This window comes from Lynx canadensis, chromosome E2, assembly GCF_007474595.2.
Source record: "Lynx canadensis isolate LIC74 chromosome E2, mLynCan4.pri.v2, whole genome shotgun sequence".
In the NCBI taxonomy this organism is placed as follows: domain Eukaryota; kingdom Metazoa; phylum Chordata; class Mammalia; order Carnivora; family Felidae; genus Lynx; species Lynx canadensis.
In genome coordinates this window covers 58,544,736-58,569,150 of record NC_044317.1, presented here as the reverse complement: position 1 = coordinate 58,569,150, position 24,415 = coordinate 58,544,736, and the positions used below count along the sequence as shown (strand labels likewise).

General features: G+C 57.1%; 1 protein-coding gene across 1 annotated transcript; it reads right to left on the bottom strand.

The window, feature by feature from the left end:
* Window positions 1-342: 342 nt before the first annotated feature.
* SSC5D (scavenger receptor cysteine rich family member with 5 domains) lies at window positions 343-23,916 on the bottom strand. Its single transcript, XM_032591431.1, is given in 37 exon segments — window positions 343-1,063; window positions 1,066-1,210; window positions 1,212-1,490; window positions 1,492-1,832; window positions 1,835-2,197; window positions 2,200-2,388; window positions 5,286-5,432; window positions 13,028-13,114; window positions 13,117-13,167; window positions 13,170-13,190; window positions 13,311-13,364; window positions 13,367-13,456; window positions 13,459-13,620; window positions 13,693-13,799; window positions 13,801-13,945; window positions 13,948-14,005; window positions 14,007-14,181; window positions 14,183-14,288; window positions 15,664-15,692; window positions 15,694-15,720; window positions 15,722-15,785; window positions 15,788-15,975; window positions 18,561-18,603; window positions 18,606-18,678; window positions 18,680-18,741; window positions 18,976-19,101; window positions 19,104-19,291; window positions 21,442-21,487; window positions 21,490-21,684; window positions 21,687-21,734; window positions 22,080-22,140; window positions 22,143-22,192; window positions 22,425-22,480; window positions 22,482-22,559; window positions 22,741-23,032; window positions 23,328-23,350; window positions 23,888-23,916. Coding segments are annotated over 37 exon segments (4,557 nt in total). The 3' UTR covers window positions 343-704.
* Between the last annotated feature and the right edge of the window lie 499 nt (window positions 23,917-24,415).

The following is a 24,415-nucleotide window of genomic DNA, read 5'->3' as shown; positions in this document are numbered from 1 at the left end:
CATCATGATTTTCATCACCATGATCATTACCATCATGCCCATCACCACTATTATTACCATCATCTCCACCATGATCTTCATCGCCATCACACCCCATGACCACCATCATCATCTCCACCATGATCTTCATCGCCATCACGCCCATGAACATCATCATCATCTCCACCATGACCTTCATCACCATCACGCCCATGACCACCATCATCATCATCTCCACCATGACCTTCATCACCACAATCATCACCATCATTCCCATGACCACCACCATCATCATCCTCTCCACCATGATCTTCATCACCATGATCATCGACATCATGCCCACGACCATGATCACCTTCATCGTCATCATCACCACTTCCATTGTCATCATCACCACCATGATCATCTCCCACATTACTTCCATCACCATCATCCTTGTGACCACTATCATTGTCACCATCATGACCATCACCATCATCATTCTCACTACATGTAGTCACTATGACCATCATGATCATCACCCATCATCACCAGCATCCTCATCATAAAATCAGTGCCTTGCATGGTGCCTGTGGCATTCATAAATCAAGGTCACTCTTGTGATTCCATCTCCCTGGGGTTCCCCTGGGTCCCCACAAATGTCATTGATATCTTGTTTTTAATTAGATACTTTGGTTTTCATTTTTGATTGAGAGCATTTTAAGCCCCTCAAATCCCATATAGGGTCACACATCTCCCCTCAGAGGCCTTTCTTCCTCCTCTGGGGTGGTGGTGGTTGGTGCAGGTGTGCTGGGGGGCCAGGCTCTCTCGGCCAGTCTCTTTACAACCTCACCCAGCTGCCCCAGACCCCGGGTGGCCTCCACCAGCTGAGTCAGCCCCAGTTCCAGAGCTTGGCGCTGCTGCTGGTCCTGCTTCAGGACCTGGGTCAGCCTCTGCAGCTGGCCACTCACATCCCTCACAGCAGCCACTAGCTCTACCAGGGCAGGCGGCTCACAGGCCATGACCTTTACAGGTGGTGCTGGAGTCACACATGGGCCAACGGGGTCTGGGTCCTGCCCAGGGGTTGGCCTTAGGGTGAATGGTCAGGAGGAGGTTGATCCAAGGGGTGGACCATGGAAGACAGATGGAGGTCAGAGGTCCCTGTGGGGTCAGAGGCTGAGTGTGGGGTCTGGGTGGGTGGTGGAGTTGGTTTGGGGCTCTGGCTTCTTGGTGGTTGGAAATCCTCAGTGGAACAGTGTGTCCATGCTTGGGCCTGGAGAAGACCTGGGGTGGCTGGACTCTGAGGCTGGAAAAGGCACTAGGCTGGACATCTGAGAGAGATGAGCGGCTCCCATGGAGGTCAACCAGGGGTGCAGGCTGGGCTTGACTGCTGGCGCTGGAGTGGGAGAGAACTCTGTTCCCAAGGAAGTTAGAATGGATTTGACAGTAACCACAGGGTTGAGGTAGGGTCAGCAGTCATGGTTGGGATGAGTAGAGGTGGTAGAATGAGGGGTCATGGTGGAGTCAGGGGTCCGTGGCAGGGTAACTGGTTGTGATAGGGTGGGGGGTTGTAGTTGGGTTGAGCACTGGTAGAATGAGGGGGGTGTGGTGGACTGAGGGGGTCGTGGTGGGTATGGGGTTGTGGTAGGGTGAAGGGGTTGTGGTGGGGGTGAGGGGTTGTGGTAGGTAAAGGGGTGTGGTGGTTGGTGGGGGTGTGGTGGTTGAGAGGGTGTGGTGGGTTGAGGGGGGTGTAACAGTTGAGGGGTGTGGTAGGGTGAGGGGTTTGTGGAGTGAAGGGTTGTGGTGGAGTGGAGGCGTGGCGGTGGAGTGAGGTGTTGTAGTTGGGGGAAAGGTGGTAGTGGGTTGAGAGGTAGTGGAGGTAGAGGGGTGAGAGGTCAAGGCAGAGTGAGGGTGGTAGTGGGGTAGGGCTTGTGGAGGGGTCTGGGATCTGGAATATTCTGGAACTGAGTTGGGGTAGGAGCTGTGTCCAAGTTTGGATTGTGACAGATTTCTGTAGTCAACTCTGAGGTAGAAAAAAGGTGGGGTCACCACCTCTGGTGCAGAGGGGTCAGAGGTCAGCTCTTGGTCAAGGTGGGTGGTGGGGTAGGTGAGAGATCAGACCGCGATGCTGCAATCACAGTGGCGTCAGGGGTAGACAAAGTGAGGCCAGGGGTTGTCAAGGTGAGGTCAGAGCTCGTCCAGGAGGCCAGGTCCGGGCTGGGTGGCAAAGTGTCAGGAGGTCAGAGGTCACCTTCCGCGTTGAAGCTGCCTCAGGAATGAACCATGGCGCAGGGTTGGAGGTCACGGAGGTCACCGGTGAGCCCGGGGGCTCTGACGAAGCGGAGGGATCTGGGGAAGGGGCAGGGGGCACCGTCCGGGACGATGTGGGGCGCAGCAGCCTACGCTGGGGCCACAGTTTTCTCTCGGAACCTGGAGGAGATGGAAAGACGGATGGCCCGAGGTCAGTCCGCCCCACCTACTCCCGCGGCCCGCCACGCCCCTCCAGGGAAGAGCTGACCAATGAGAAGGCGCAAGGCCTCGTGACGTCTTGGGTCACCAGCAGACTTCACCCCCCCCCCCCCAGCACCCCACCTCCCCACCTCCTGCAATGTCTCCAGGCGCCACCTGGCGTCCTCCACTGAGCATGAGGGACGCGACGGAGAGGGCTACCTCAGAAGGCAGGAGGCAGCGAAAATGTGGGGGGCAGCAAGACGGTGGGAGGACTGGAAGCTTGCAGGGAGATGCGAAAGTGTGGGGGACGTGGAGGCTTACCTGGGGATGCAGGAGGGGCCGCAGGGGTGTTTGGGGGAGGGATGTGGGAAATGCCAGAAGGGGCAGAAGTGTGAGGGGGGATGCAGAGCGGTTCCAAAGCCCAATCTCAGTAATCAAGATTTTTATGTCAGTTTTTAAGTAAAATTATCGCAAAAGATCCAAAAAAGAGACTCAGTTAAATTTTTGCCTTTAGTTAAATTTTGATATTAGCTCATTGTGAATGTTTTGCATTAATTTGTTATCTTAACAATATAAAGGTATTATCTACCTTGACTGCTGAGTGTTTGGGCAGCCCCTTAAATTTAGGGCCTGAGTAGAGTGAGAAGCCTCGCCCTCTTTTCCTGGCCTAGCTTCAGGTAAGAACGGATTGTATCCCTTTTTGCAGATGCAGGGGATCAGGCCTAGATGGTAGGTAACCTGCCACAGGTGGCACGGATACAGTTCACAAATTGCGGGGAAAAGATGAGAAGCAAGGTCCTCTGCATTTAGAGTTTAGACCATTAAACATCACTTTCTCAGTGATGGAAATGATAACACGTGGCTACTGAGTACTTGAAGTGTAGCTAGTCTGCCCAAGAAAATGGTTTTGATTCATTTACACTTAAAACAGCCAGCTGTATTGGGAGCTACCATATTGAATGACACAGCGCTAGAGGATTCCAGTTTTCCTGTAGGATTCTTTAGGTGCATCTTGTTCCTGCCTTGTGTTTACAACGTTGGAGAAGCAGTTAAGTAAAGGGCTTGGCCTCCAGCCAGGCTGCCTGGGCTTACACCCCGGCTCCATCGCTTCCTAACTAGGTGACTGTGGACAAGTCACAAAACTGTCTTGAATCTCGGTTTGTGGATGAGCTGTCATGAGGACTCAGGGAGCTCATGTGTATACAGAGCACTTAGCACAATGCCTAGCACGTAATAGACACTCTCATGACTATTAATACTGTCATAGGCCTTGATGTCCTGTACCTCAATTCTGTTTTCTGTGAAATGGGCATTAACACCTACATCATAGGGCCTCATGTAGATGTTATGAGGGCTAAAGGGGTAATATATATCTATATATATATATATATATATTATATATAATATATTGCTTAGAATAATAATACCTGACATGCGGCATATTGTTATAAATGTTAGCTGGTTTTAGTTACTATTTCAAGAATCTCAGCTTGCTTAGGTACTGTAGGGGTTCAGATATCTAGAGTGGTATTGATTTTTAATTTTTCAGACCCACGGTGCAGAGAGCTAAGCTAATCATACTCCTGTGTACATTGTCACCAACAGTCCTGCAGGGTCTCCTCTCCTTTTTCTCCTTTTTCCTCCCCGACCTCCATCCCTCTCACTTTCTCCCATAGCTACCTCCTTTAATGTATTTGACATAGGTCCTTAAGATATGTATGTTCTCACACAATATAGAATCCATATAAGTGCGTATGTTAAAACATTAAGTGTACATGTATTTTTGTGTTTGTGCTTTGAGTTTTGTAAATCACATTTCTGCTGGAGCTCTCACTCTGGTTCTGACTTCCTTCCTCCATATCCTGTTGTTCGTACCTACCATGAACTGTGTGTGTTGCTGTGTGTGCAGCTAGTCATTCTTTTAGCTATTGCATGGATCCATCGTGTGCACCCATTGCATTTCTCGTTACCCACTGTCAGACACTTAACTTGCCCTCCAACTCCCTGATACCACACCATTCCAAAGGACACCTTCATATATGTTTTCCCTTATAAGCCTATTTAAGAACTCTCTGGAATACATATCTAGGAGCAGGATTGCTGAGTCATAATGTGCAATCATATTTAATTTCACTAAAATTTTTAAAAGTTTTCTGTATTTAAGTAATCTCTACACCCAACGTGGGGCTTGAACCCACGATCCTGAGATTAAGAGTTGCACGCTCTTCCGACTGAGCCAGGCAGGTGCCCCTAATTTCACTGAATTGTTTTTATCGAATCGCTGTATCCAGCGGGGATGTCTGTCTCCTTACGTCCTCACCCACACTTGATATTAGCTACCTTTCCATTTTTTTTCCAAGCTTGTCATCATTTTAATTCAATTTCCTGATTTCTTTTGAGTGTGAATGTTTCTACATAAACTTGTTGGCCATTTGGGCTTCCCCTTCTGTGAATCAACTGTTCATAACTCTTACCCATTTTCTTAGAGGGTTTCCTGTCATTTTCTTATTGATTTGTCAGAGTGAACTGCATAGTATAGGTTAGGGTTTCTCAAATCCGGGCATCGTTGACATTTGGAGTGGGATTCTTTGTTGTGGGGGACTGTCCTGTGCAGAGTAGGATATGTAACAACATTCCTGGCCTCTACCCATTAGGTTCTAGAGACTCCCTTCTTTTAGTTGTGATGATCCCAAACATATTCTGATATTGCCAATCATCCCCAGTTGGGACCACTGATGTAGATAAGAACCCCTTGTTTCAGGGTGTATTTCTGTTGGGTCTGGGGGTAAGAGTGGGGTCACCACTGAGGAATGTGCAGTCCATCTCTGCCCCACAACACAAACACCCTGGTCCCTCGCCACAGATACATGCCTCACCTGTGTCTCCACAGATCCTTGGAGCTGGAGAGGGATGGTCTGGGTCCCGGGTGGTGCCAGTGGTAAGAGTGGTGGGTGTCCCCTTGGGCAGAGCCCCTCCTGAAGGTGTATCCCATGTCCGAAAAGACTCATAACCATCCTTGTCACCTTGAGAGATATAGGGAGAACTGAGTTTCACTGCTCTCGATTTTGACCCTCTGTTCATCCCGGAATTCAACTCAGGCCTCATCCTGTGTCACCTGGACCACCACCCCAATCTCCTCCCTGCCCCCACAGCCACCCTGGTGACTCAGCTGAGATGCTTTCAACTACCAATAACAGAAACTGGGACTAAACTAGCTTATAAAATAAGAACAGTTATTACTTCGCTTTCCTGAAGTCCCTGCTCTTCCTCATTCTTTATTTTTTTTCCCAGGGGGAAAAAACCCTGTAATATATTTAGTAATGAACTACCAGGATATTTCCATAATATTTTTTCCTAGGTCTCTTAGATAATCTCTACATGACAATTTTATATAACATAGAAATGTATAATATACAGCTGACCCTTGAACACTGTGGGTTTGAAATGTGTAGGTCCACTTATATGTGGATTTTTTCCATAAACACAGTACAGTACTGTAAATGCATTTTCTCTTCCTTATGATTTTAGTAACTTTTTTCTCTAGCTTACTATAAATTCAGTGTAATACATATATACATACATATATATTATATACATACATACATACATACATACATACAAAATGTGTGTTTATGTTATTGGTAAAGCTTCCAGTCAACAGTAGGCTATTAGTAGTTAAGTTTTAAGGGAGTCAAAAGTTACATGGAGATTTTCAACTGCGTGGGAGTCGGTGCCTCTAACCCCCATGTTGTTCAATGGTCAGCTGTGTAATATAAAAATATGCCATTTTATAAATGTAAATACACCATTTTATATAGGGAGAATAGAAAGATTGAAATAAGTCTTCTAGCTTTTAACAATAGCTTTGTTGAGATATAATTCATATACCTTAAACTGTACAATTCAGTGGGTTTTAGTGTCTTCAAACTGTGCAACCATAAAGTCCACGTTCCTCATATCCTTCATTAACTGTCCCTGCCCACCTCTCCAGCACCTTCCACACGTTGCTGCTCACACTGGACCCCAAACCTTGAGGTGCTCAGAAGGATGGTGTCTGCCATCCTGGACATGTTTGTCCTGGACGCCTTGAGCTCTGTGGCTAGCTGTCCAGGTGCAGAAATCCCTGGCTTTGTCACCTAATACATTGCATGCTAACAGAACAAGGGTCTTCATCCCGATGCCCAGCATTGCACATACTATAGTCATGTCTCCCTGTTAACTGTTCTTAATTAAATACCTTCCCAATGCCTGATAAATACCTTAAGAGGATAGCTATGAAATCCTACCTGATGGTCATACTCATTAGGAATTTTAAAAAACATTAGCAGCACTATTAATTTAAAAATTAAAAATGGAAAAAAGAGTTTAGAGGGAAAAAAAAACCCCATTAGCTGTGAAGATTTCTTCTCAGGATGCTGGGTTTTAGGAGGGCTCCCTTAAGAACACAAATGGAAGCTCTCTTCCTGTTAAAGTGTCAGTCCCCCAACTGCAAGCACACGCATTGGGTCTCTGTGTTCTGAAATGTGCTCTAAGATATGGCCACCTGCTCATGGTCCATTAGTGTGTGATTGATTTTTTTTCATTGAAATATATGCATTTTTAATTGAAGAAGCAGCATGGCAGAGTTATAGCCCTCATGAGACCCAACCACATCCCTTCCCTGCATCAGGGGGAGCCGCTGCTCAAAGTCCAGCTTATCATTGCCAAACATGTCTTTACAGCTTGGCTACAGAGGAAGTACTCCCCGACGCATATTGTTTCTCCACACTTCCTACGATAAGTTAAGACCATGCACATCCACGTATATCCCGTACATGTCCTTGGGCAGCTACTTCTCAGACGTGTCCCTTCCTAGCTGGGTGAACAAGCCACCAATTTCTCCACGACTCAATTTCCTCACCTGTAAAGTGGGTACCGTGGGCATCTACTGAATGGCATGTGATAAGCTTATTCTTGGAATGAATCCATATATCTCTGGTTCCTTCTTTTTAACCTTTGGATAATGTTCTATTGTAGAAATACACATCTGTTGGTTCATCAACGCCCCTGTTGACAGAGGGCTAGGCTGTGGCCAATGTTCTGTGGTTACAAATACAACTGTAGTGAATTTATAACTGTGTCCCTGGGCTCATGAGTGAGAGCTCCACACCTAGTTGTGCAAACTGCTGTGTGAAAGGCAAATGCATCTCCCTAGTGTCAACTGCTCTCCTACCAGGAACAGAGTCTCATGCCACCTTTATCCCACATCCTTGGGTGCTGTCAGACATATTAATTTTTGGCAATCTTGTGGGGAGGGGGTGGGTGGAGAAGCTGCTGTCTCACTACAGATGACCAAACTGAAGCCCAGAGAGGGCAAGGGGCTTTCCAAAGTCACACAGCTAAGGCGCAGTATTAGGTTCAGAACCCACACAGGTCTACCTGGTCCTAAATGGAGACCTCTTTCCCTCGGGTGCAAATTTCCCGAGTCTTCACTCCTTCCGTGGTGAGCTTTTATTCAACCTTCAGGATTTTATTCAAAGCCCCCTCCCTTTTCCCCCTCAATGAAGTCATGCCTTGCTTTATGCTTCCTGGGTTCTTCAGAGCTAACTCTGTCATATGCTCCTTCCCTGTCTCCGTGGCTAGAGTGGCTAAGAGTGTAAATGATGGAGTATGAAGCCAAGCTCTGCCCTTTGCTGTACTGGCCTCTCTGCACCTCAGTTTCCTTATCTGTAAAACGGTGTTAAGGACAGCGCTCCTCTCATAAGGTTCCGTGGGGAGGAAGTGAATTAAACCATGTGACACATGTAGATGGTGTCTGGCACATGGAGAGCATTTGATGAATATTAGCTATTACTGTTTTTTTTTTAATTTTTTTTAACGTTAATTTATTTTTGAGACAGAGAGAGACAGAGCATGACGGGGGAGGGGCAGAGAGAGAGGGAGACACAGAATCGGAAACAGGCTCCAGGCTCTGAGCCGTCAGCCCAGAGCCCGACGCGGGGCTCGGACTCACGGAACGTGAGATCATGACCTGAGCCGAAGTCGGCCGCTTAACCGACTGAGCCACCCAGGCGCCCCTAGCTATTACTGTTTTTATTATCATCCAACCTCTACATTTAATCCTGCATTCGATCTTGGGTCCTCTCCCCTCTGCACGGCCTCATGCAGCCATAACATACGGCAACAGGCCAAATCCATGAGTCATCCCACCTTCCGAGCTGGGTGTGGGAGGTCCGCTAGGCACGGCTGTCCGTCTGCATAGCCTCATCCGTCCCCACAGCTTCAAATTCCATCTGTCGACTTACAGCTTCAGCCCAGGCACACCTCAGAGCTCCAGGATTGCGTATCTAATGTGTCCACTTGAGTGTGTCCAATGCATCCCCAATGGATCTATATTCCCACTGTGGTCCTCTGCATCAACCCGCAGTGTCCCCCAGATCCAGTGGAAGGTGGGTTCCCATCCCCTACCTTCCTCTTCTCACACCCTATCTGACCCATCACTCAAATACCTCAGCTCAAACTCCCACAATACAGCTTACACACATCCACTTCTCCCTCAGTCTCCACCACCACCCCAGTCAAGACCACTGTCACCTCTCCATAGACCTCAGGGTCTCCGCCATGCACTCTAGCTTCTCCATCCATTTCTCATCTGGCATCCTCAGTGACTGCTTTGAAAATACACATGTGGGGGCGGCCTGGGTGGCGCAGTCGGTTAAGCGTCCGACTTCAGCCAGGTCACGATCTCGCGGTCCGTGAGTTCGAGCCCCGCGTCGGGCTCTGGGCTGACGGCTCGGAGCCTGGAGCCTGTTTCCGATTCTGTTCTCCCTCTCTCTCTGCCCCTCCCCCGTTCATGCTCTGTCTCTCTCTGTCCCAAAAATAAATAAACGTTGAAAAAAAATTAAAAAAAAAAAAGAAAATACACATGTGATCATGTCCTTCCAAACTTAAAATTCTCCACCACTGCGTGCAGAACAAAACTCAAATTCTAGCCTCCTCTCCTATCACTCTCCCCCTGCCCGGCGCACTCTGCTCCAGCCACGCTGATGTCCTTGCCCTTCTCTTAAGGTCATCACTTACAGGGCACTTTCTCAGTAAGGAATATCTTGCCCATCCTACTCTAAATTGTAAATCTCAGCCTCCCTTTCCCTTGCTCATCACTGCTACGTTCCCAGGGGTTAGTATTCGTGCCTGACACACAGTGGGCATTTAACAGAAAGTTAATGTCCGTGTCTCCAAATTCTGAGAAGCCTCAAGAAATGTTACTTCAGCGAACTAGGAAGTGAAAATCCAAGCTTTGTGAGCTTCAGCTAGACTTTGTCTAGCTTCGGCTGTATGCCGTCTCCAGACTCACACTGTGGTTTCTCATTCATTCATTCAACCAATCATTCGACAAACATTTAAGTTCCTGAGTCTCTACAACACAGATTCTGTGGTAGATAGAATACCGCTCCCCCAGAGATGTCCATTGCCCTAATCCCCAGAACCTGTGAATATGTTACCTATTGGCAAAAGGGATACTGCAGAATGTGATTAAAGGTCCAGACCTTGAGATGAAGAGATTGTCCTGCATCAGTCCAAGGAGACCCACTCCAATTGGGACAACTCCTTAAAATCAGGACAGAGAGGGGCGCCTGGTGGCTCAGTCGGTTGAGCGTCCCGACTTCAGCTCAGGTCACGATCTCACGGTCTGTGAGTTCGAGCCCGCGTCGGGCTCTGGGCTGATGGCTCAGAGGCCCGGAGCCTGCTTCGATTCTGTGTCTCCCTCTCTCTCTGCCCCTCCCCCGTTCATGCTGTGTCCCTCTCTGTCTCAAAAATAAATAAACGTTAAAATTTTTTTTTAAAAAAATCAGGACAGAGAAAGATCTGAAGGCAGTTCGGAGAGATGCAACATTGCTGGCTCTGAAGATGGAAGAAGGGGCCAAGAGCCAAGGAATGTGGGCGCCTCTAGAGGCTGAAAAGGTACAGCAATGGATTCTCCCTAGAGCCTCCAGAAGGAACACATCCCTGCTGACACCTCGGTTTTGGGCCCTAGGAGACCCCTGTTGAACTTCTGACCTACAGAACCGCAAAATAAGTTTGTGTTGTTTTAAGCCACTAAATGTGTGGTTCTGTGTCAGGGTAGCAATACAAACGGACAGTTAAACACACGACAGAACTAAAAGTCCAGTGGAGATGACAATGGCCCAGACTGGCAGTGCAATTTTCTCAACGTCAGCTTTTTTGCTCCTCTGAGAAATCCTTTCCTCCTGGTATATACCACTTCCTCTGTGAGGCTTTTCCCGATTGCTCTGCTAAAAAGAACGACCCTTCCCCGGGATTGTTCATTTACGGTAAATAAATCTAACAACGAACGTTCTGTGGTTTTAAACTATTTCACACACATTTTGCTCGTTGGTTTGCGACCGGAGGTCACCCAGCTAGTTCTCATCTTGGTGGAGCCACAACCGGAACCCAAGGAGTGGACTCCAGAACTCAGCGCTAATTACCTCAGTAATTCAGTAATCTTTCCCAACCCAATGAGCAAAACTGTGCGTGAAATCGTTTCAAATGGGTCCCCATGGGGGTTCCTGAGTTCAAGTTCTGAGTCGGAGTTTTTTTCCCCCCTGAAACACGGGCGTTAACAACAGGACGCAGGTCTCCCTGTTGTTGGAACCACGCGTGCCCAGCACAGAAAAGGTGAGCTCTCCTGCACTGTTTCCTCAGAGGAAAAAGTGAGGCTCAAGAGGTGGACTCATGTTTTTCGAGGTCACCTTGCAGTGAGGACAGGAATCCACGTCTATGCTTGCTCCCACTCCCCAGCTGGCCTCACTGTGAAGACGGTACACGTGACTACCCCGAGCCTCCCCCTGCACAGTTCGCACTTATCGGTGCTCAAGCAATGCCTTCTCACCCCGCCCCCCCCCCCTCCGAGGGAAGGGACTCCCCGCCCAGCGTGTGACCGTCTCCACCGCGAGGGGGCGCCACGGGACAGGCAGGGATCCCGCTCCGGGTTGCAGAGAACAAGAGCTCTAGAACCCTGGCCACAAAGCACCGAGGTGCAGCACCTCTAAAACTGGGCTGGACGGGCCCTGGCTCACAACTCGGGTCCCCCACCCTACAGCGCGGCGGCCCCTCGGCCTGCTCCTCCCCTCCCTCTCTCGCTCGCACCAGAAGCCCAGCCTCGCAGACAGGCGACCGCTCTAGAAGCCCCCGACGCGCCTCACCCGGCTTTTATTACCGCGGGCGGGGCTGGCCGGCCAATCAAGGCGCAGAGCGCCTGTGACGTCACACGGCGTGAGACCGCTGGAGCCGGGCGCTCTCGCCAAGGGCCGCGGAGTGCGCGTGCGTGCTGCGCGCCACAAAAAGGCGGGAAAGGGGCGAAGGGAGGGGCGGTCCTGAGGGACGAGTCTCGCGGAAGAGGGGCAGAGGAGCGCGGGGGGACGGGCAGAAGTGGGGCCTTCAGGAGATGGGAGGGCACACGGAGAAGCAGAGGGCGAGAGCAGCCCGAGGCGCAGCGGGTGCGGCAGGCTGGACTGGGCGGCAAAGGTGGGGCTGGGGCAGGAGGAGACAGCCGTGAGGAGAAGGCGAAGAAGCCACCGTGCGAGGCAAGGGCACGAGGTGACAGGGAGCGCGGGGGGGGGGGGGTCAGATGGGGAAAGTAGTGACCCGGCCTGAGAAACAGCGGAACCCGAAGAGGACGCGGAGGCGTAGAGTGTGGAAAACAGGAAGGCTGGGAACGTGCACTGGATGCGAGCACGCGAGAGCCACGGGAGCAGGAGGCGGACACGCGAGATGCGGAGACGGAGGGGCGGCGTGGATGGAGAGCGGGGAGGGCCGAGAGGATGGAGGGGCGCGTGCACGCGCACGCACGCGGGCCGAGGAGAAACTCGCGAGAGCACCGACACGCACGCGGGGCGGGCCACAGAGACGCCTGGGCGCACTCACCCACAGGGACGCGGGCCACAGAACCCGCGACGGCACGCTACGCGCATGGACGTGGGCCGCGCCAGCGCTCACGAGTGCACGCGCCCACACTACGCGCACCGCAGGGACGTGGGCCGCGCAGACGCCCACGAAAGCACGCGCCACCACTACACGCTAGCGCGAGGGCGCTGGCCCTGGAGGGAGGCGCTGTGAAGCCGGAAGAGCTGGCTGAGGCCCACGCCCCCAGGTGTGGCCACAGAGGTGGAAAGGACAGTTCCTGCTGCAGTGAGAGTGGCCGCGGGCCGAGCTGTGGGGCTGAAGGCCGCCCCACTGGCCAAAGGGAGGGGAACCTCCATTCGGGGCTCCTCACCCCACCACTGAACCACTCCCTGACCCAGACCGGAGCATGAGGGGAGGACCAAGTGGAGGGCGCTGGGGGGATGACAACGCGGTGACCTGGGCCAGCTGGGGCTGTCGGGTGGAAGGGCCAGGCTCAGGTGTCACTGCTGGTTGGCTGGTTTGCGGGAGGACCGTGGGCTCAGACCCTGCGAAGTCTGGTCTGATTCCGAGACACACGGTGCCTGGGGTGGGAATGGGGGTGTCTCCTCTTCAAGCCTCTCCACAAGAGTTTCCAGAGGGAACGTTTTAGGGGCCCTAGGGCCACGGAAAACTTGCCTGGGAGGCGCGCACAGGTCGATGATGGCCCCCTCCGCACCCTGGCCGTGCCCCTCACCTGTGTGTGGAAGACGCCTTGTTGCTGGGGAGGGTCCCCCTGGGCTTTTGGTGTGCCCAGGGAGCATGTGTCCAGGCACCCCTGCGGCGTGGTCCCCTTGGCCAGGTCCTCTCCCGAGGTGGGATCCCAGGTCCAGGGGGATAATCATCCTCATCGGCGTAGCCTTGGGAGAAATGGGGCATGGATTGAGCCCTGCCCTGTCTCCGAGGTCCTTGCTGCAGCTCCAAACTACCCTTCCAGAATCTCCTGCATGACTCTGGGTCCCCCACCCCATCCCCAGTACCAGTGCAGGTGAGCCCCACGTCTTCCTCGTGGTCACAGTTGTGCTGGCCCCATGCCCAGCAGGACAGTCACTCAGCGAGGCCTCGATTCCCTTGCAGCCCACGTCATCCAGCCAGATGGGGCCCGTCCCGGGGCCGTAGTGGGTTTGCCCACTCGGGGCCGGACCCTTCCACAGCCCAGCTCCCAGCAGGCCACGGTACTGTCCCGCAGGTCCCAGCTGTCATCGCACACTGTCCCCCCGCCCAGCATGCCACACTTCCAGCCGCCAGCACACCGTTTGGGCCCATCATCCAGACGCACGCGGAACGGGCCTGCTGGTAGAAGGCCCCAAGTCAGGAGGGTCAAGAGGGGCCAGCCTCACCTCTTGTGTTCCCTCCACTCACCTGATCCCCGAGTGGTGCTCCCAGTGGGGGAGGGGGCTGGGTCTTTGGGTGACTCTGGAGAACCCTGTGCTGGGATCTCAGCTGATGACTCCTTGGGGGTCAGAGGATTCGCGTTGCGTGGCCTCAGAGGTCACCTCTCGGGGCCTTGATGGTTGACGTTGCCACAGCCTTAGAGGTCCGTTCTCGGGGGCCCAGGAGTTCGTGTGCAGTGTATGTGAGGTCATCCCGTTGGGGACCCCAGTGGTCGCTTTGCAGTAGACTCTGAAACTGCTCTGTGGGAGGCCTCAGTGGTCAGGGTTGTGGTGGTCCGTGATGGTCATTTCAAGGGGCCTCTGGGTGCCCAGGACCCTGGAATGTTTAGTGGTTGGCATCACGGGGGCTGATGGTCGGTCGCTTTGCATTTTTGGTCCCCACTTCTTAGTACTCTTGGGCATTTTTCCCTGGGCCTTGGTGGTGGTTTTCTCAGGAACGCTGGGGTCAGCCTCGCAGAGGGCTTGGTGCCAGCTCCCGGGGAGGCCAGGCGTCCGGATCTCTACCCAGGCCAGGGATCCAGCTCCAACTGAAGGGGTCTGAGATAGAGTCCAGGCCAGGGGTCTCTGGAAGGTGCGAGGAGAGGACAGGGAAGATGGCGGACACCATAATGACAAGATTATCTGTCTACACCTCCCCTCTCTGCAATCACCAAGTTTCCATTAATCCCTTCATTATTCATTCACTCGTTCACGTGACAAACATTTGTTGAGCATCTTCTGCGACCCGGGCACTGTGCCAGACCCTGGGGATACTGTGGCCAGCCAAATCTGACCCCACCCCCTGCCTCCTTGTCTCGTACAGTGATGTGACTGGCCCTCTGTGCCCTTCTCACATCCGACCTGTCGTCCTCCTCTCTCTGGCCACGCGTGGCCTCACTTCCTGTGACTTCTCACTGTCCACCTCTCACCAGTCACCAGGGTGGAACCAGATCCGACAGCTCACTCCCCAGCTGAAAACCCTGCCGTGGCTCCCACGGCCTCCAGAGGAGAGGGAAAGGGCGTAGGTGCAGGGGCTCCATCGCTACGACTGCCACCGTTCTCTCATCTCTCGGATTAGCACTGCGTGCAGGAAAATGTCCACTGTGCCCAGAGGAAGGTTGGGCCCTTTGCCCCCGGCTCCTGGGGCGACCAGAGAATCGGTACCCACGTTGTGCCGTGGACAGGTGATAGGTGGGCAGGCACAGCTTGTAACCGAGCTCCTATACAAATCCTGCACACCGAGTCTGGGGAGCGTCCCTGCCCGGCAGTACTTCATATGTGCTGTCACATGTCGCATGACTCCCCTGGGAGGGGGTGGCTGGAAGCTCCATGAAGGTCTCTCCTGAGCTTTTAAGACCGCTTTTCTGACTTTTGGGAGTCCTTCTAGGAAATTGTGGAACCTAAAGTTGGTCTTGGGGACCTCCCAAATGGTAACATGTCACACAGGTTTGCAGTGATCTGTTGGTACACCTTTACGTCAGTGAGCTGCGAGCTTCCCAAAGGCCGGGACTGTGTTCTTTGCATCCGGAGGCCCCAGCACCTGGCTCAGTGCCTGACACTCGATAAATGTTGGACGCGAACGGCGAACACGAAGCCTGATTTTACTGCAGCTGGCCCTCACTCTGGCTTCTGTGCGTCTCCCAGTGGCCCTGTCTTCACTTCCTCTCATCTCGGGGAGCGTTCTTGGGAATGGGAGGAGGAGAAAGAATCCCAACTCTGCCACTTCGTTGCCGTGTGGCCTTGTGCAAGTTACTTAACCTCTCTGTGCCTCAGCCTCATCGTGTAAATCGAGCATAGCATCCACTAACTTGGACCTATTGTGAGGTCACATGTGTGAAAACACCAGCCCAGGGCCCGGCTTAGGGGACGGGCCTTCAGTAGATGCTAGTTCAGATGGTGGTTCCCAGTCCCTCCTCCGGGAAGCCCTCCAGGAACTAGCGGGTGGCTAGGGCCTCCTTACCAGTGCAGGTGACTCCAACATCTTCATTGAGCACAGTTGTGCTTCCCCCAGGGCGCAGGGGCAGTCAGAGAGCGAAGCCTCGGTCCCCAAGCACCCCACGTCGTCCAGCCAGATGGGGCCGGCCCCCAGCCAAAGCGGCCAGCGGCAGGGTCCGGCTGCCGAGCTCCGCCACAGCCCAGCTCGCGGCAGACCACCGCAGCATCCCGTAGGTCCCAGCTGTCGTCACACACCGTCCCCCAGCGCCCTGCGTGCCACACCTCCAGCCGGCCCGAACACCTGCTGGGCCCTGCCACCAGGCGCAGTTGGGGGAGCCTAGGATGGAAGAGACCCAGAGGATGGGAGTCAGGAAGCCGTCCGGCTCTCTGTGTCCCTCCGCCTGCCTTCCATCCAGCCGCATATTCGTCCTCCGCTGTGCCACCGTCCGCCTTAGGCACAGGGATAGGGTCGGGCACAGTCTCGGTTCCTCAAAAAGTTAAACATAGAATTACTATCCCACTCCCCAGGATATACCCCAGAGAAAGTGAAAATGGCTATCCACACAAACGTTCACAGCGGCACTGTTCTTGGAAACAGCCCAAACGTCCGTCGCTAGATGAAGGGACAGCAAAATGAGGTATGTATACACACAGAACGGAATATGATTCCACCTTGAAAAGGAAGGGAATTCGGGGGCACCTGGGGGGCTCAGTCGGTTAAGCTTCCAACTTCGGCTCCGGTCATGATCTCACTGCTCGTGAGCTCGTTGAGCTCGTTGAGCCCCATGTCAGGCTCTGTGCTGACAGTTCCGAGCCCGGAGGCTGCTTCGGATTCTGTCTTCATTTCTCTGTCCCTCCCTCATTCGCGCGCTCTCTCTCTCAAACATAAAATAAGAGAAAACTTTTTTAAAAGGAAGGGAATTCAGACACGTGTCACAACATGGATGAAGCTGGAGGGCATTCGCACAAATACTATGAGGTCCCCGGAGGAGTCCAATTCATAGAGACAGAAAGTAGAAGAAGCCAGCGGCTGGGGGACTAAGGAGTCCGTGTTTAATGGGTTGGGGTGTCTGTCTGGATGACGAAAAGGTTCTATAGCTGGATGCTGGTGGCTGCACGACCTTACGAATGCATTTAATGCCGCTGAACTGTACGCTTACCAGCGACTGAAATGGTCAATTTTATATTATGTAATATTGTAGCATAATAAAAAAAGAGAATATGGGCCCTGGAACAAATTGCTTTCATTGGAGTCCTGACTTTCCCATATATTTTTTAATTTTTATAACGTTTATTTGAGACAGAGAGAGACAGCGTGAACGGGGGAGGGTCAGAGAGAGAGGGAGACACAGAATCGGAAGCAGGCTCCAGGCTCCGAGCTGTCAGCACAGAGCCCGACGCGGGGCTCGAACTCCCGGACGGCGAGATCATGACCTGAGCCGAAGTCGGACGCTCAACCGACTGAGCCACCCAGGCGCCCCTCCCATATTTTTTTAATCACGGGGTTTCACGAGTGACACAGAGACCAAACAGCACCCAGGGCCTGCGTGGCTGGGAGCGTCACCTGGCGTAGACACGTAGAGTACTTGGAACAGCACTCGCACACACAAGCCAGCGAGTGCTGAGTGAATGCTCGTGGTTGTTGTCATTCAGCAAAAGGGGAAAGAGGCCTCCCGTAGGAGAACCAATTTTCCCCTCTCTGCGGCCTTTCCCACCCTCGAGGAGACAGCTGCGCCAACCCTGCCTTCTTATTTTCTGTATTTCTCCTGCTGTCGGGCCTTGCTGACCCGGACAGACTGTCCCTCGGAGGGTTGGCTGATTCCTAGAGACGCCGCCGGAGCGTGCCTTGTCTGTGCAGCCCAGCCCGTCTGGGGCCCACCCCCCCACCCCCCACCGCCTCGACGCGGCTCTCACGCTCTGGGCCACCGGCCACCTGCCCTCAGCCCCCCAGGGCCGGGTGCCCCACAACCAGGGGCAGCCCCTCCGCCCCACGGCTCCCTGAAGTGATTCCAGCGAGCCGGTCCTGACCCTGCCCACCTGGCCTTGCCCGATCCTTCCCACAGAAACCACAGTCACGGCTCCTGCTGGCCTTTGCCCCTCGCTCCCTCTGCCTGCTGACCGCCCCTGGGGCTTCCCTGGGTGGCCCCTGCCCCGGGTGGGAGAGAAACCCACTATCTTTCCAATGACTGTCCCGTCTTGATCGGCTGGCTGCACCGCCCCCGAACACTACTAACACCAGTGTTTAAAAAATGACAACTACCGGGGCACCTGGGTGGCTCGTTTGGTTAAGTGTCCGGCTCTTGATTTTGGCTCAGGCCGTGATCTCATGCTTAGTGGGATTGAGCCCTGCGTGGGGCTCTGTGCTGACAGCTCGGAGCCTGGAGCCTGCTTGGGATTCTTTCTCTCCTCTCTCTGCCCCTCCCCCACTAGCTCTCTCTCTCAAAAGAAGTAAACATTTAAAAAATCAAAATGAGGGGCGCCTGGGTGACTCAGTCAGTTAAGCCTCCGACTCTCAGCTCAGGTCACGATACCACGGTTTGGGGGTTCGAGCCCCGCATCAGCCTCTGCGCCAATAGCTGGGAGCCTGCTTGGGACACCTGTGCTCTCTCTCTCGCTCGCTTCTCTGCCTCTCCCCTGCTCATGCTCACTCTCTCTCAAAATAAAGACACATTTTTAAAAAATGAAAATGACAACTATCGTTGAGTGGGTCCCTTCAGCGTTTGTGAGGAGACAACCTCCAAACACTCAGGATGGTGACAGCAGAGTATTCAAGCAAGCAGAGACCTTCTGGGTGTGGGGCTCTGTTTTCTCCTCCACCCCTGATGAGAGGGTCTCTGAGCAGGGAGAAAGGGTGCGGGGGGGGGGCACCAAGGGGGAGGAGGCAGAAGGGAAGACCCCGCTTCCTTGGGGAGCATTCCAGACTCACCGGCTTCGGGTTCAGGATCCCGCGGGGCAGTGGGGGAGGAGGCGGAGGGGAGGCGCCTGCGGTCCGCGAGGCCTGGCTCGCCGTGGGGGGGGGGGCCCGGACGCCACGTCCGGGACGCAGAGTGGTTGCCGTCCGCAGCCGCCGGGGCCGTGGGAGGGACATATCCGAGAGGCATCCCTGGGGCGGAGGGACGGTGATCACCACGTGCCGCCCTCCAGCCCAGGACCGCCATTGCAGGACGAGGTTGCACGGATGGGGACAAGATGGGGCGAGGCGGCAGTCAGGACGGAAGGAGAGAGGGCCCGTGGGGGTGTCGCTGTGAGGCCACGCGAGCCCCCCCCCCGGCTTTCCGCACTTCTACTGGTGGCTCTACCATACCCCCGGCCAGGCGGTCCCTGCTGTCCTCCTCACCGTCCCACACGGCCCCGGCGTCCTCCCGGTGGTGACAGTCGTGCTGGCCCCAGGGCCGTGCTGGGCACAATCGCAAGGCTGTCTCGTTACCCCGACACCGAAGGTCATCCAGGAGGATGGGGCCAGCCCCTCCCCAAAGAAGGCGCCTCCGGGGGCGGCCAGCGCGCCGCCACAGCCCAGCTCGCGGCAGGCCACGGAGGCGTCCCGCAGGTCCCAGGCGTCGTCACACACGGTCCCCCAGCGCCCACCGTGCCACACCTCCAGGCGGCCGGCACAGCCGTGGGGGCCGTCGGCCAGACGCAGCCGGGGGCTGGGCCTGGATGGGGGAGACGGGGAGAACAGAGAGACGGGAGACTGTGACGGGTGAGCAGGTGTAAGCCCCACGTGCAGGAAACCAGCACAGACACGCGGGGTGCCGAGCCATCCGTCGTCCGGGGCCGCGGTGACGCTGCGCAGCAGGCACTCCAACTTCAGTTTGCCGGTGAGGAAAAGGCTCCAGGATGGGAAGTCTCTCGCCAAGAGTCCGGCTGTGACCTGCCCGCAATGCCCCTGCCTCCCCGGGGGCAGGCCCTGGTGCCATTGGCCCTGATCCCCTCCATCCACGCCCTGGCCTGGCCCCCCGCTCCCCGGCCGCCTGCCTCAGTCCTGTAAAGCGGGCTTCTCAAGCTCGGCACCGAGGACATCAGGGGACAGGTCATTCCTTGCCGTGGGCCGTCCTGCGACTGTAGGATGTCCAGCGGCCTCCCGGGGCTCCAGTCCCCAGATGAGAGTAGCATCTACAGTGTGACTGCTGGACTTCGCCCAATGTCCTCTGGGGAGTGGGGGATGGGAAAAACCACCCCAGCCACCGCTGAGAACCACCTGCTACATAGGAACCTCTTCTGGTTTCAGGGTACATTTCTGTTAGGTCTTTCTGGGGTGAGGCCTGGGTCCATTGGGGAGCATGGATTCCATCTTTCCACCCACCCCCCGCCCCCGAGACGGGAGGGGCAAATCACCCCCAGTCAGTGTTCTAGAGACACGAACCAACGAGGGGTCAGACACGCCTGTACTTGCATCTGCTCCTAGGAAACGAGGGGCTCCCCTGTGGGGCCCCCCAGGAATGAAAGGTGTGGTGGGGCACCAAGCTTCCCCAGGCGCCTCATGGGGTTCACTTCTCCCCAGCAACTTAGCCCTCCCTGGAGTCTTAACTTATCTCCCTTCCTCCCCTCCCTGCCCTCCCCCTCCCTCCTCCCTTCCCTCCCCCACCCCCATCCCTCCTCCTTTCCCTGCCCTCCCTCCTCCCTGCACTCACCCTGGGACATAGAGGGGAGGGAATGGAGAGGAGGAGGGAAGAGAGAGAGGGAGGAGGGTGGGAGGGAAGGGAGAGGGGGAGGAAGGAGAGGAAGGAGGGAGGGGGAGGGTAGAGAGTGGGGAGGAGGGAGAAGGGAGGGGAAGGAGGGAAGAGAGAGGGGAAGGAGGGAGGAAAGGGAGAGGGGAGGTGGGAAGGGGGAGGGGAGTGAGTAGGAGAGGGTAGGAGGAGGAGGGCAGGGAGGGGAGGGAAGGGATGGGAGAGTGGTAGGAGGAAGGAGGGAGGGGGAGGGCAGGGAGGAGGGAAGGGAAGGGAGGGGGGGGGAGGGGGGGGGGGGGGGAGGGGGGGGGGGGGGGGGGGGGGGGGGGGGGGGGGAGGAGGGGGGGGGGGGAAGGGAGGGGAAGGGAAGGGAGGGGGGAGGGAAGGGAAGGGAGGAGGGAGGTGGAGGGCAGGGAGGAGGGAGGTGGAGGGCAGGGAGGAGGGAGGGGGAGGAGGGAGGGGAGGGAAGGGAGGAGGGGGGGGAGGGGGAAGGGAGGAGGGAGGGGGAGGGCAGGGAGGGGGAGGGGGAGGGCAGGGAGGAGGGAGGGGGAGGGCAGGGAGGGGGAGGGGGAGGGGAGGGGGGGGGGGGGGGGAGGGAGGGGGAGGGGGGGGAGGGGGGGAGGGCGGGGAGGGGGGGGGGGAGGGGAGGGAGGAGGGAGTGAAGGGCAGGGAGGAGGGAGGGAAGGGCAAGGAGGAGGGAGGGCAGGGCAGGGAGGAGGAGGGGGAGGGGGGAGGATGGAGGGGGAGGGCAGGGGGAGGGGAGGGCAGGGAGGAGGGAGGGGAGGGCAGGGAGGAGGGAGGGGGAGGGCAGGGGGAGGGGAGGGCAGGGAGGAGGGAGGGGAGGGCAGGGAGGAGGGAGGGGGAAGGAAGAGAGGAGGGAGGGAACGGAAGGAAGGAGGGAGGGCAGGGCAGGGAGGGTGGAGGGGAAGGCAGGGAGGAGGGAGGGGAGGGCAGGGAGGAGGGAGGGGGAAGGAAGGGAGGAGGGAGAGGAGGGAAGGGGCAGGGGGAAGGAGAGAGTCGAGGAGAGCTCTATCAAGCAGGTGCGGGCACCGCAGCCTGTGAGTAGGGGCAGATGAGGGGGGGCAAGCAGCAGCTTCGGGTAAGTGTCCGGAAGGGGGGGACATACCCGTGCAGACCAGCCCGCATCCTCGCTGTGGTCACAGTTGCTCCGACCCCAGGGGCTCGGGGACAGTCCCGCAGAGCCTGCTCTCCGCCTCCACACCCCACGTCATCCATCACACGGGCCCTGAGCCGGCCGAATCTGGCGCCTCCAGGGGCGGCCAGCGCGCCCCCGCAGCCCAGCTCGCGGCAGGCCACGGCGGCGTCCCGCAGGTCCCAGCCGTCGTCGCACACGGTCCCCCAGCGCCCGCCGTGCCACACTCCAGCCGACCGGAGCACCCGTGGGGGCCCGAGACAAGGCGAAGCCGCTCTGGGGGGGGGCAGGGAAGGAGGGAGTGCTGAGTCTTGTTGGGGGGGGGGCAGCTTGGGAAAAGCAGATTCAAACAGCCCTCATTTTCCATCGGGGAAACCGAGGCCCAGAGGGGGCGGCGATGAGATGCACCTGCCAGCCAGGCCGTGAAGGGGGTGCCAGGATCTGAGCGGGGTGGGGTGCCTGGGTCTCCTGATGAGGTGGGCAGGTGGGGGCGGGGGAAGACAGGGTGCTGGGCCTCGTGGATCCGAGGGGCGTAGTGGCGCTGGGGGCCTGCCAGTTACAGGTGAAGAGGAGGGCACCCAGGGGTCGCTGGGCTGGTCCAGATGTGTGGAGGGGCATTACCGTGTCGGGGGGCTCCGGCCGTCAGCTGAGGGGCCCTGGTGGATTTGGCCTGCTTGGGTGGCCGGGGACCTTCTTCCTGGAGCTGTTCTGTGGGGTCCCGGCCGGGCGGGGTGCTGGGAGAGACAGCGGGGAGACCTCACGGGAGCCGCTAACCTTCCCGCCGGGGGGACAGGCCACGCTGCCGACAGCCCAGGAGGTGCAGGAGGATGTGCAGGGGGCTGTGAGGGGGGGGGGGGGCCTGCGGGGGACGCGGCCGCTGCCTCCATCTGTCCCTGGGAGGCGCTAGTGGAAGACCCCTCTCCCTCACAGTGGGAAGCGGGGAGAGAGCGGCCAGGGTGGGCTCACCGTGTGTCCCTGGAGGCTCCTCCGAGCCAGGGCTCAGCTCCCCAGACAGCCCCGGCAGGGGTCCCCTCCAGGATCGAAGGTGGATCGTCCCCGTCCCTGGAGTTGGCCACACGCTGACTGAGGACAGCACAGAAGCTGTGGCCGGGGCGCCCCCCCACCCTCGCCCCAGACAGGCAGACCGGGTGGGGGGGCAGGCGGCAGTGAGCTGGGAGTCCTGGAGGGGGCGTCTGGGGCTGGGGGTGCCCGGACTTCTGGGTCGCGTCTGTGGGAGCGCCCCGAAGGAGGATCAAGGGCCCCTCACCTGCGCAGACTACGCCGCGTCCTCCTGTGGGAGCAAATGTGGGCCTTCCAGCCGCGATGGGGGCAGAGCCCCAGCTGGCCCTCACTGCCCCGGCAGGCCAGCTCGCTCAGCCACACGGGCCCCGCGCCCTCCCCAAAGAAGGCGCCTCCGGGGGCGGCCAGCGCGCCCCCGCAGCCCAGCTCGCGGCAGGCCACGGCGGCGTCCCGCAGGTCCCAGCCGTCGTCGCACACGGTCCCCCAGCGCCCGCCGTGCCACACCTCCAGGCGGCCGGCACAGCCGTGGGGGCCGTCGGCCAGACGCAGCCTCTCTGGGGGGACAGAGGAAAGGCTGTGACAGTTGCGGGGGCGGGGCCCAGGAAAGCGGGGGTGGGGGGCTGTCTGTCCTGCAGGGTGTGGTGTGAGGCCGGCCGCCCAGCTCCTGGGTTCCAGGAGAACAGTGGCCCCCACAGGAAGTGGGAGGCTGGTCAGCGGTGGTTCTGGGGGGAAGAAGTGCCCGAGGTCATGAGCCCACGCAGGGCAGCCAGGTTTGCAGTGGAGGGTGAGGCTGGGCAGGGGTGGGTTGCAAGTGTGCAAGGTCAGGCAGCCGTGCTCAGGGCCACTTACCAACAGCCTGGATCCCATCAGAGCTGCTGGAAGGGGGGTGGAGGGGTAGGGTAGAGGAGGGCAGGCCTGAAGGGGTGCTTTCTCAGTGCAGACCCCTCGTCTTAAATACCCCAACGCACGTGCGCGCGCGCACACACACACACACACACACACACACACACACACACAGAATGTACACACCTCTGAACCAAAAACCCCACTACTGTGAGGCAGGACTCTGGGTAGAGGGCTGGGCAAGACTCAGGTCCTGAGAGGGCGGGGCCCACAGCCTCAGGTCAGGGCTGGGAGCCAGGCTTTGTGCTCCCCCAGGGGCCTGGCTAAGGTCAAATGGTGGGTGACCCCCACCCCCAGGGTCAGGGCCGGCGGGGGGGAGGAGGGTAGGTCCCTGGGGTCCTAAGAGGGTAGGGCTGGCTGTGCAGAAGGCTGGGTCCCTCGGGGGATCAGGCAAGGAGAACAGATGTCCCTTATCCGAGCACCAGAGACAGGGTCCGGAAGTCTGAGTCGTTCAAGTGGATGAGCTCAGGGGTCAGAGGTCCGAGTCCCCAAGGAGAAGGGGTCACTCACCGATAAGGCAGGCCAAGACCCTCATGTTTGCAGACTCCAAGGCAGGGACGGGGTGAAAGGGGACGCAAGCTGGAGAGGGGAGGAGGCTGCGGCCACCGGAGGGAGGGAAGGAGAGAGGGAGGGCGGGAGCGAGGGGAGCGCCTGCCTGAGGCGCCCGGACGGGGAGGAGCAGGCAGGGGCTGGACGCTTGCAGAAGGAAGAGAGGCTGCCTGCCGAGGCTGCAGCGGCAGCAGGGGACAGGAGTGGGGGGAGGGAGGGGGCTGGCCGGCAGCTGGGCCTGGCGAGGAGGGGGGTGGCGGCGGGGAGCGAGGGTGTCCTACTGCAAACTCCCACTGGGAGCCGGAGACTCCAGGCCAGGCGCCCCGCTGTGCCTAGAGATGCTCAGGAAAGGGACCTGACGGGGGGGGGGGGGGGCACGCACCAGCACCCACCCATCTGCTCCTCTCTTGTCCAGCAGGGAGCACGGGGAGACCAGGAGGGAGCGGACTGGGAGCGGATTCAAAATAGCAGCTGGGCTGGGGGGA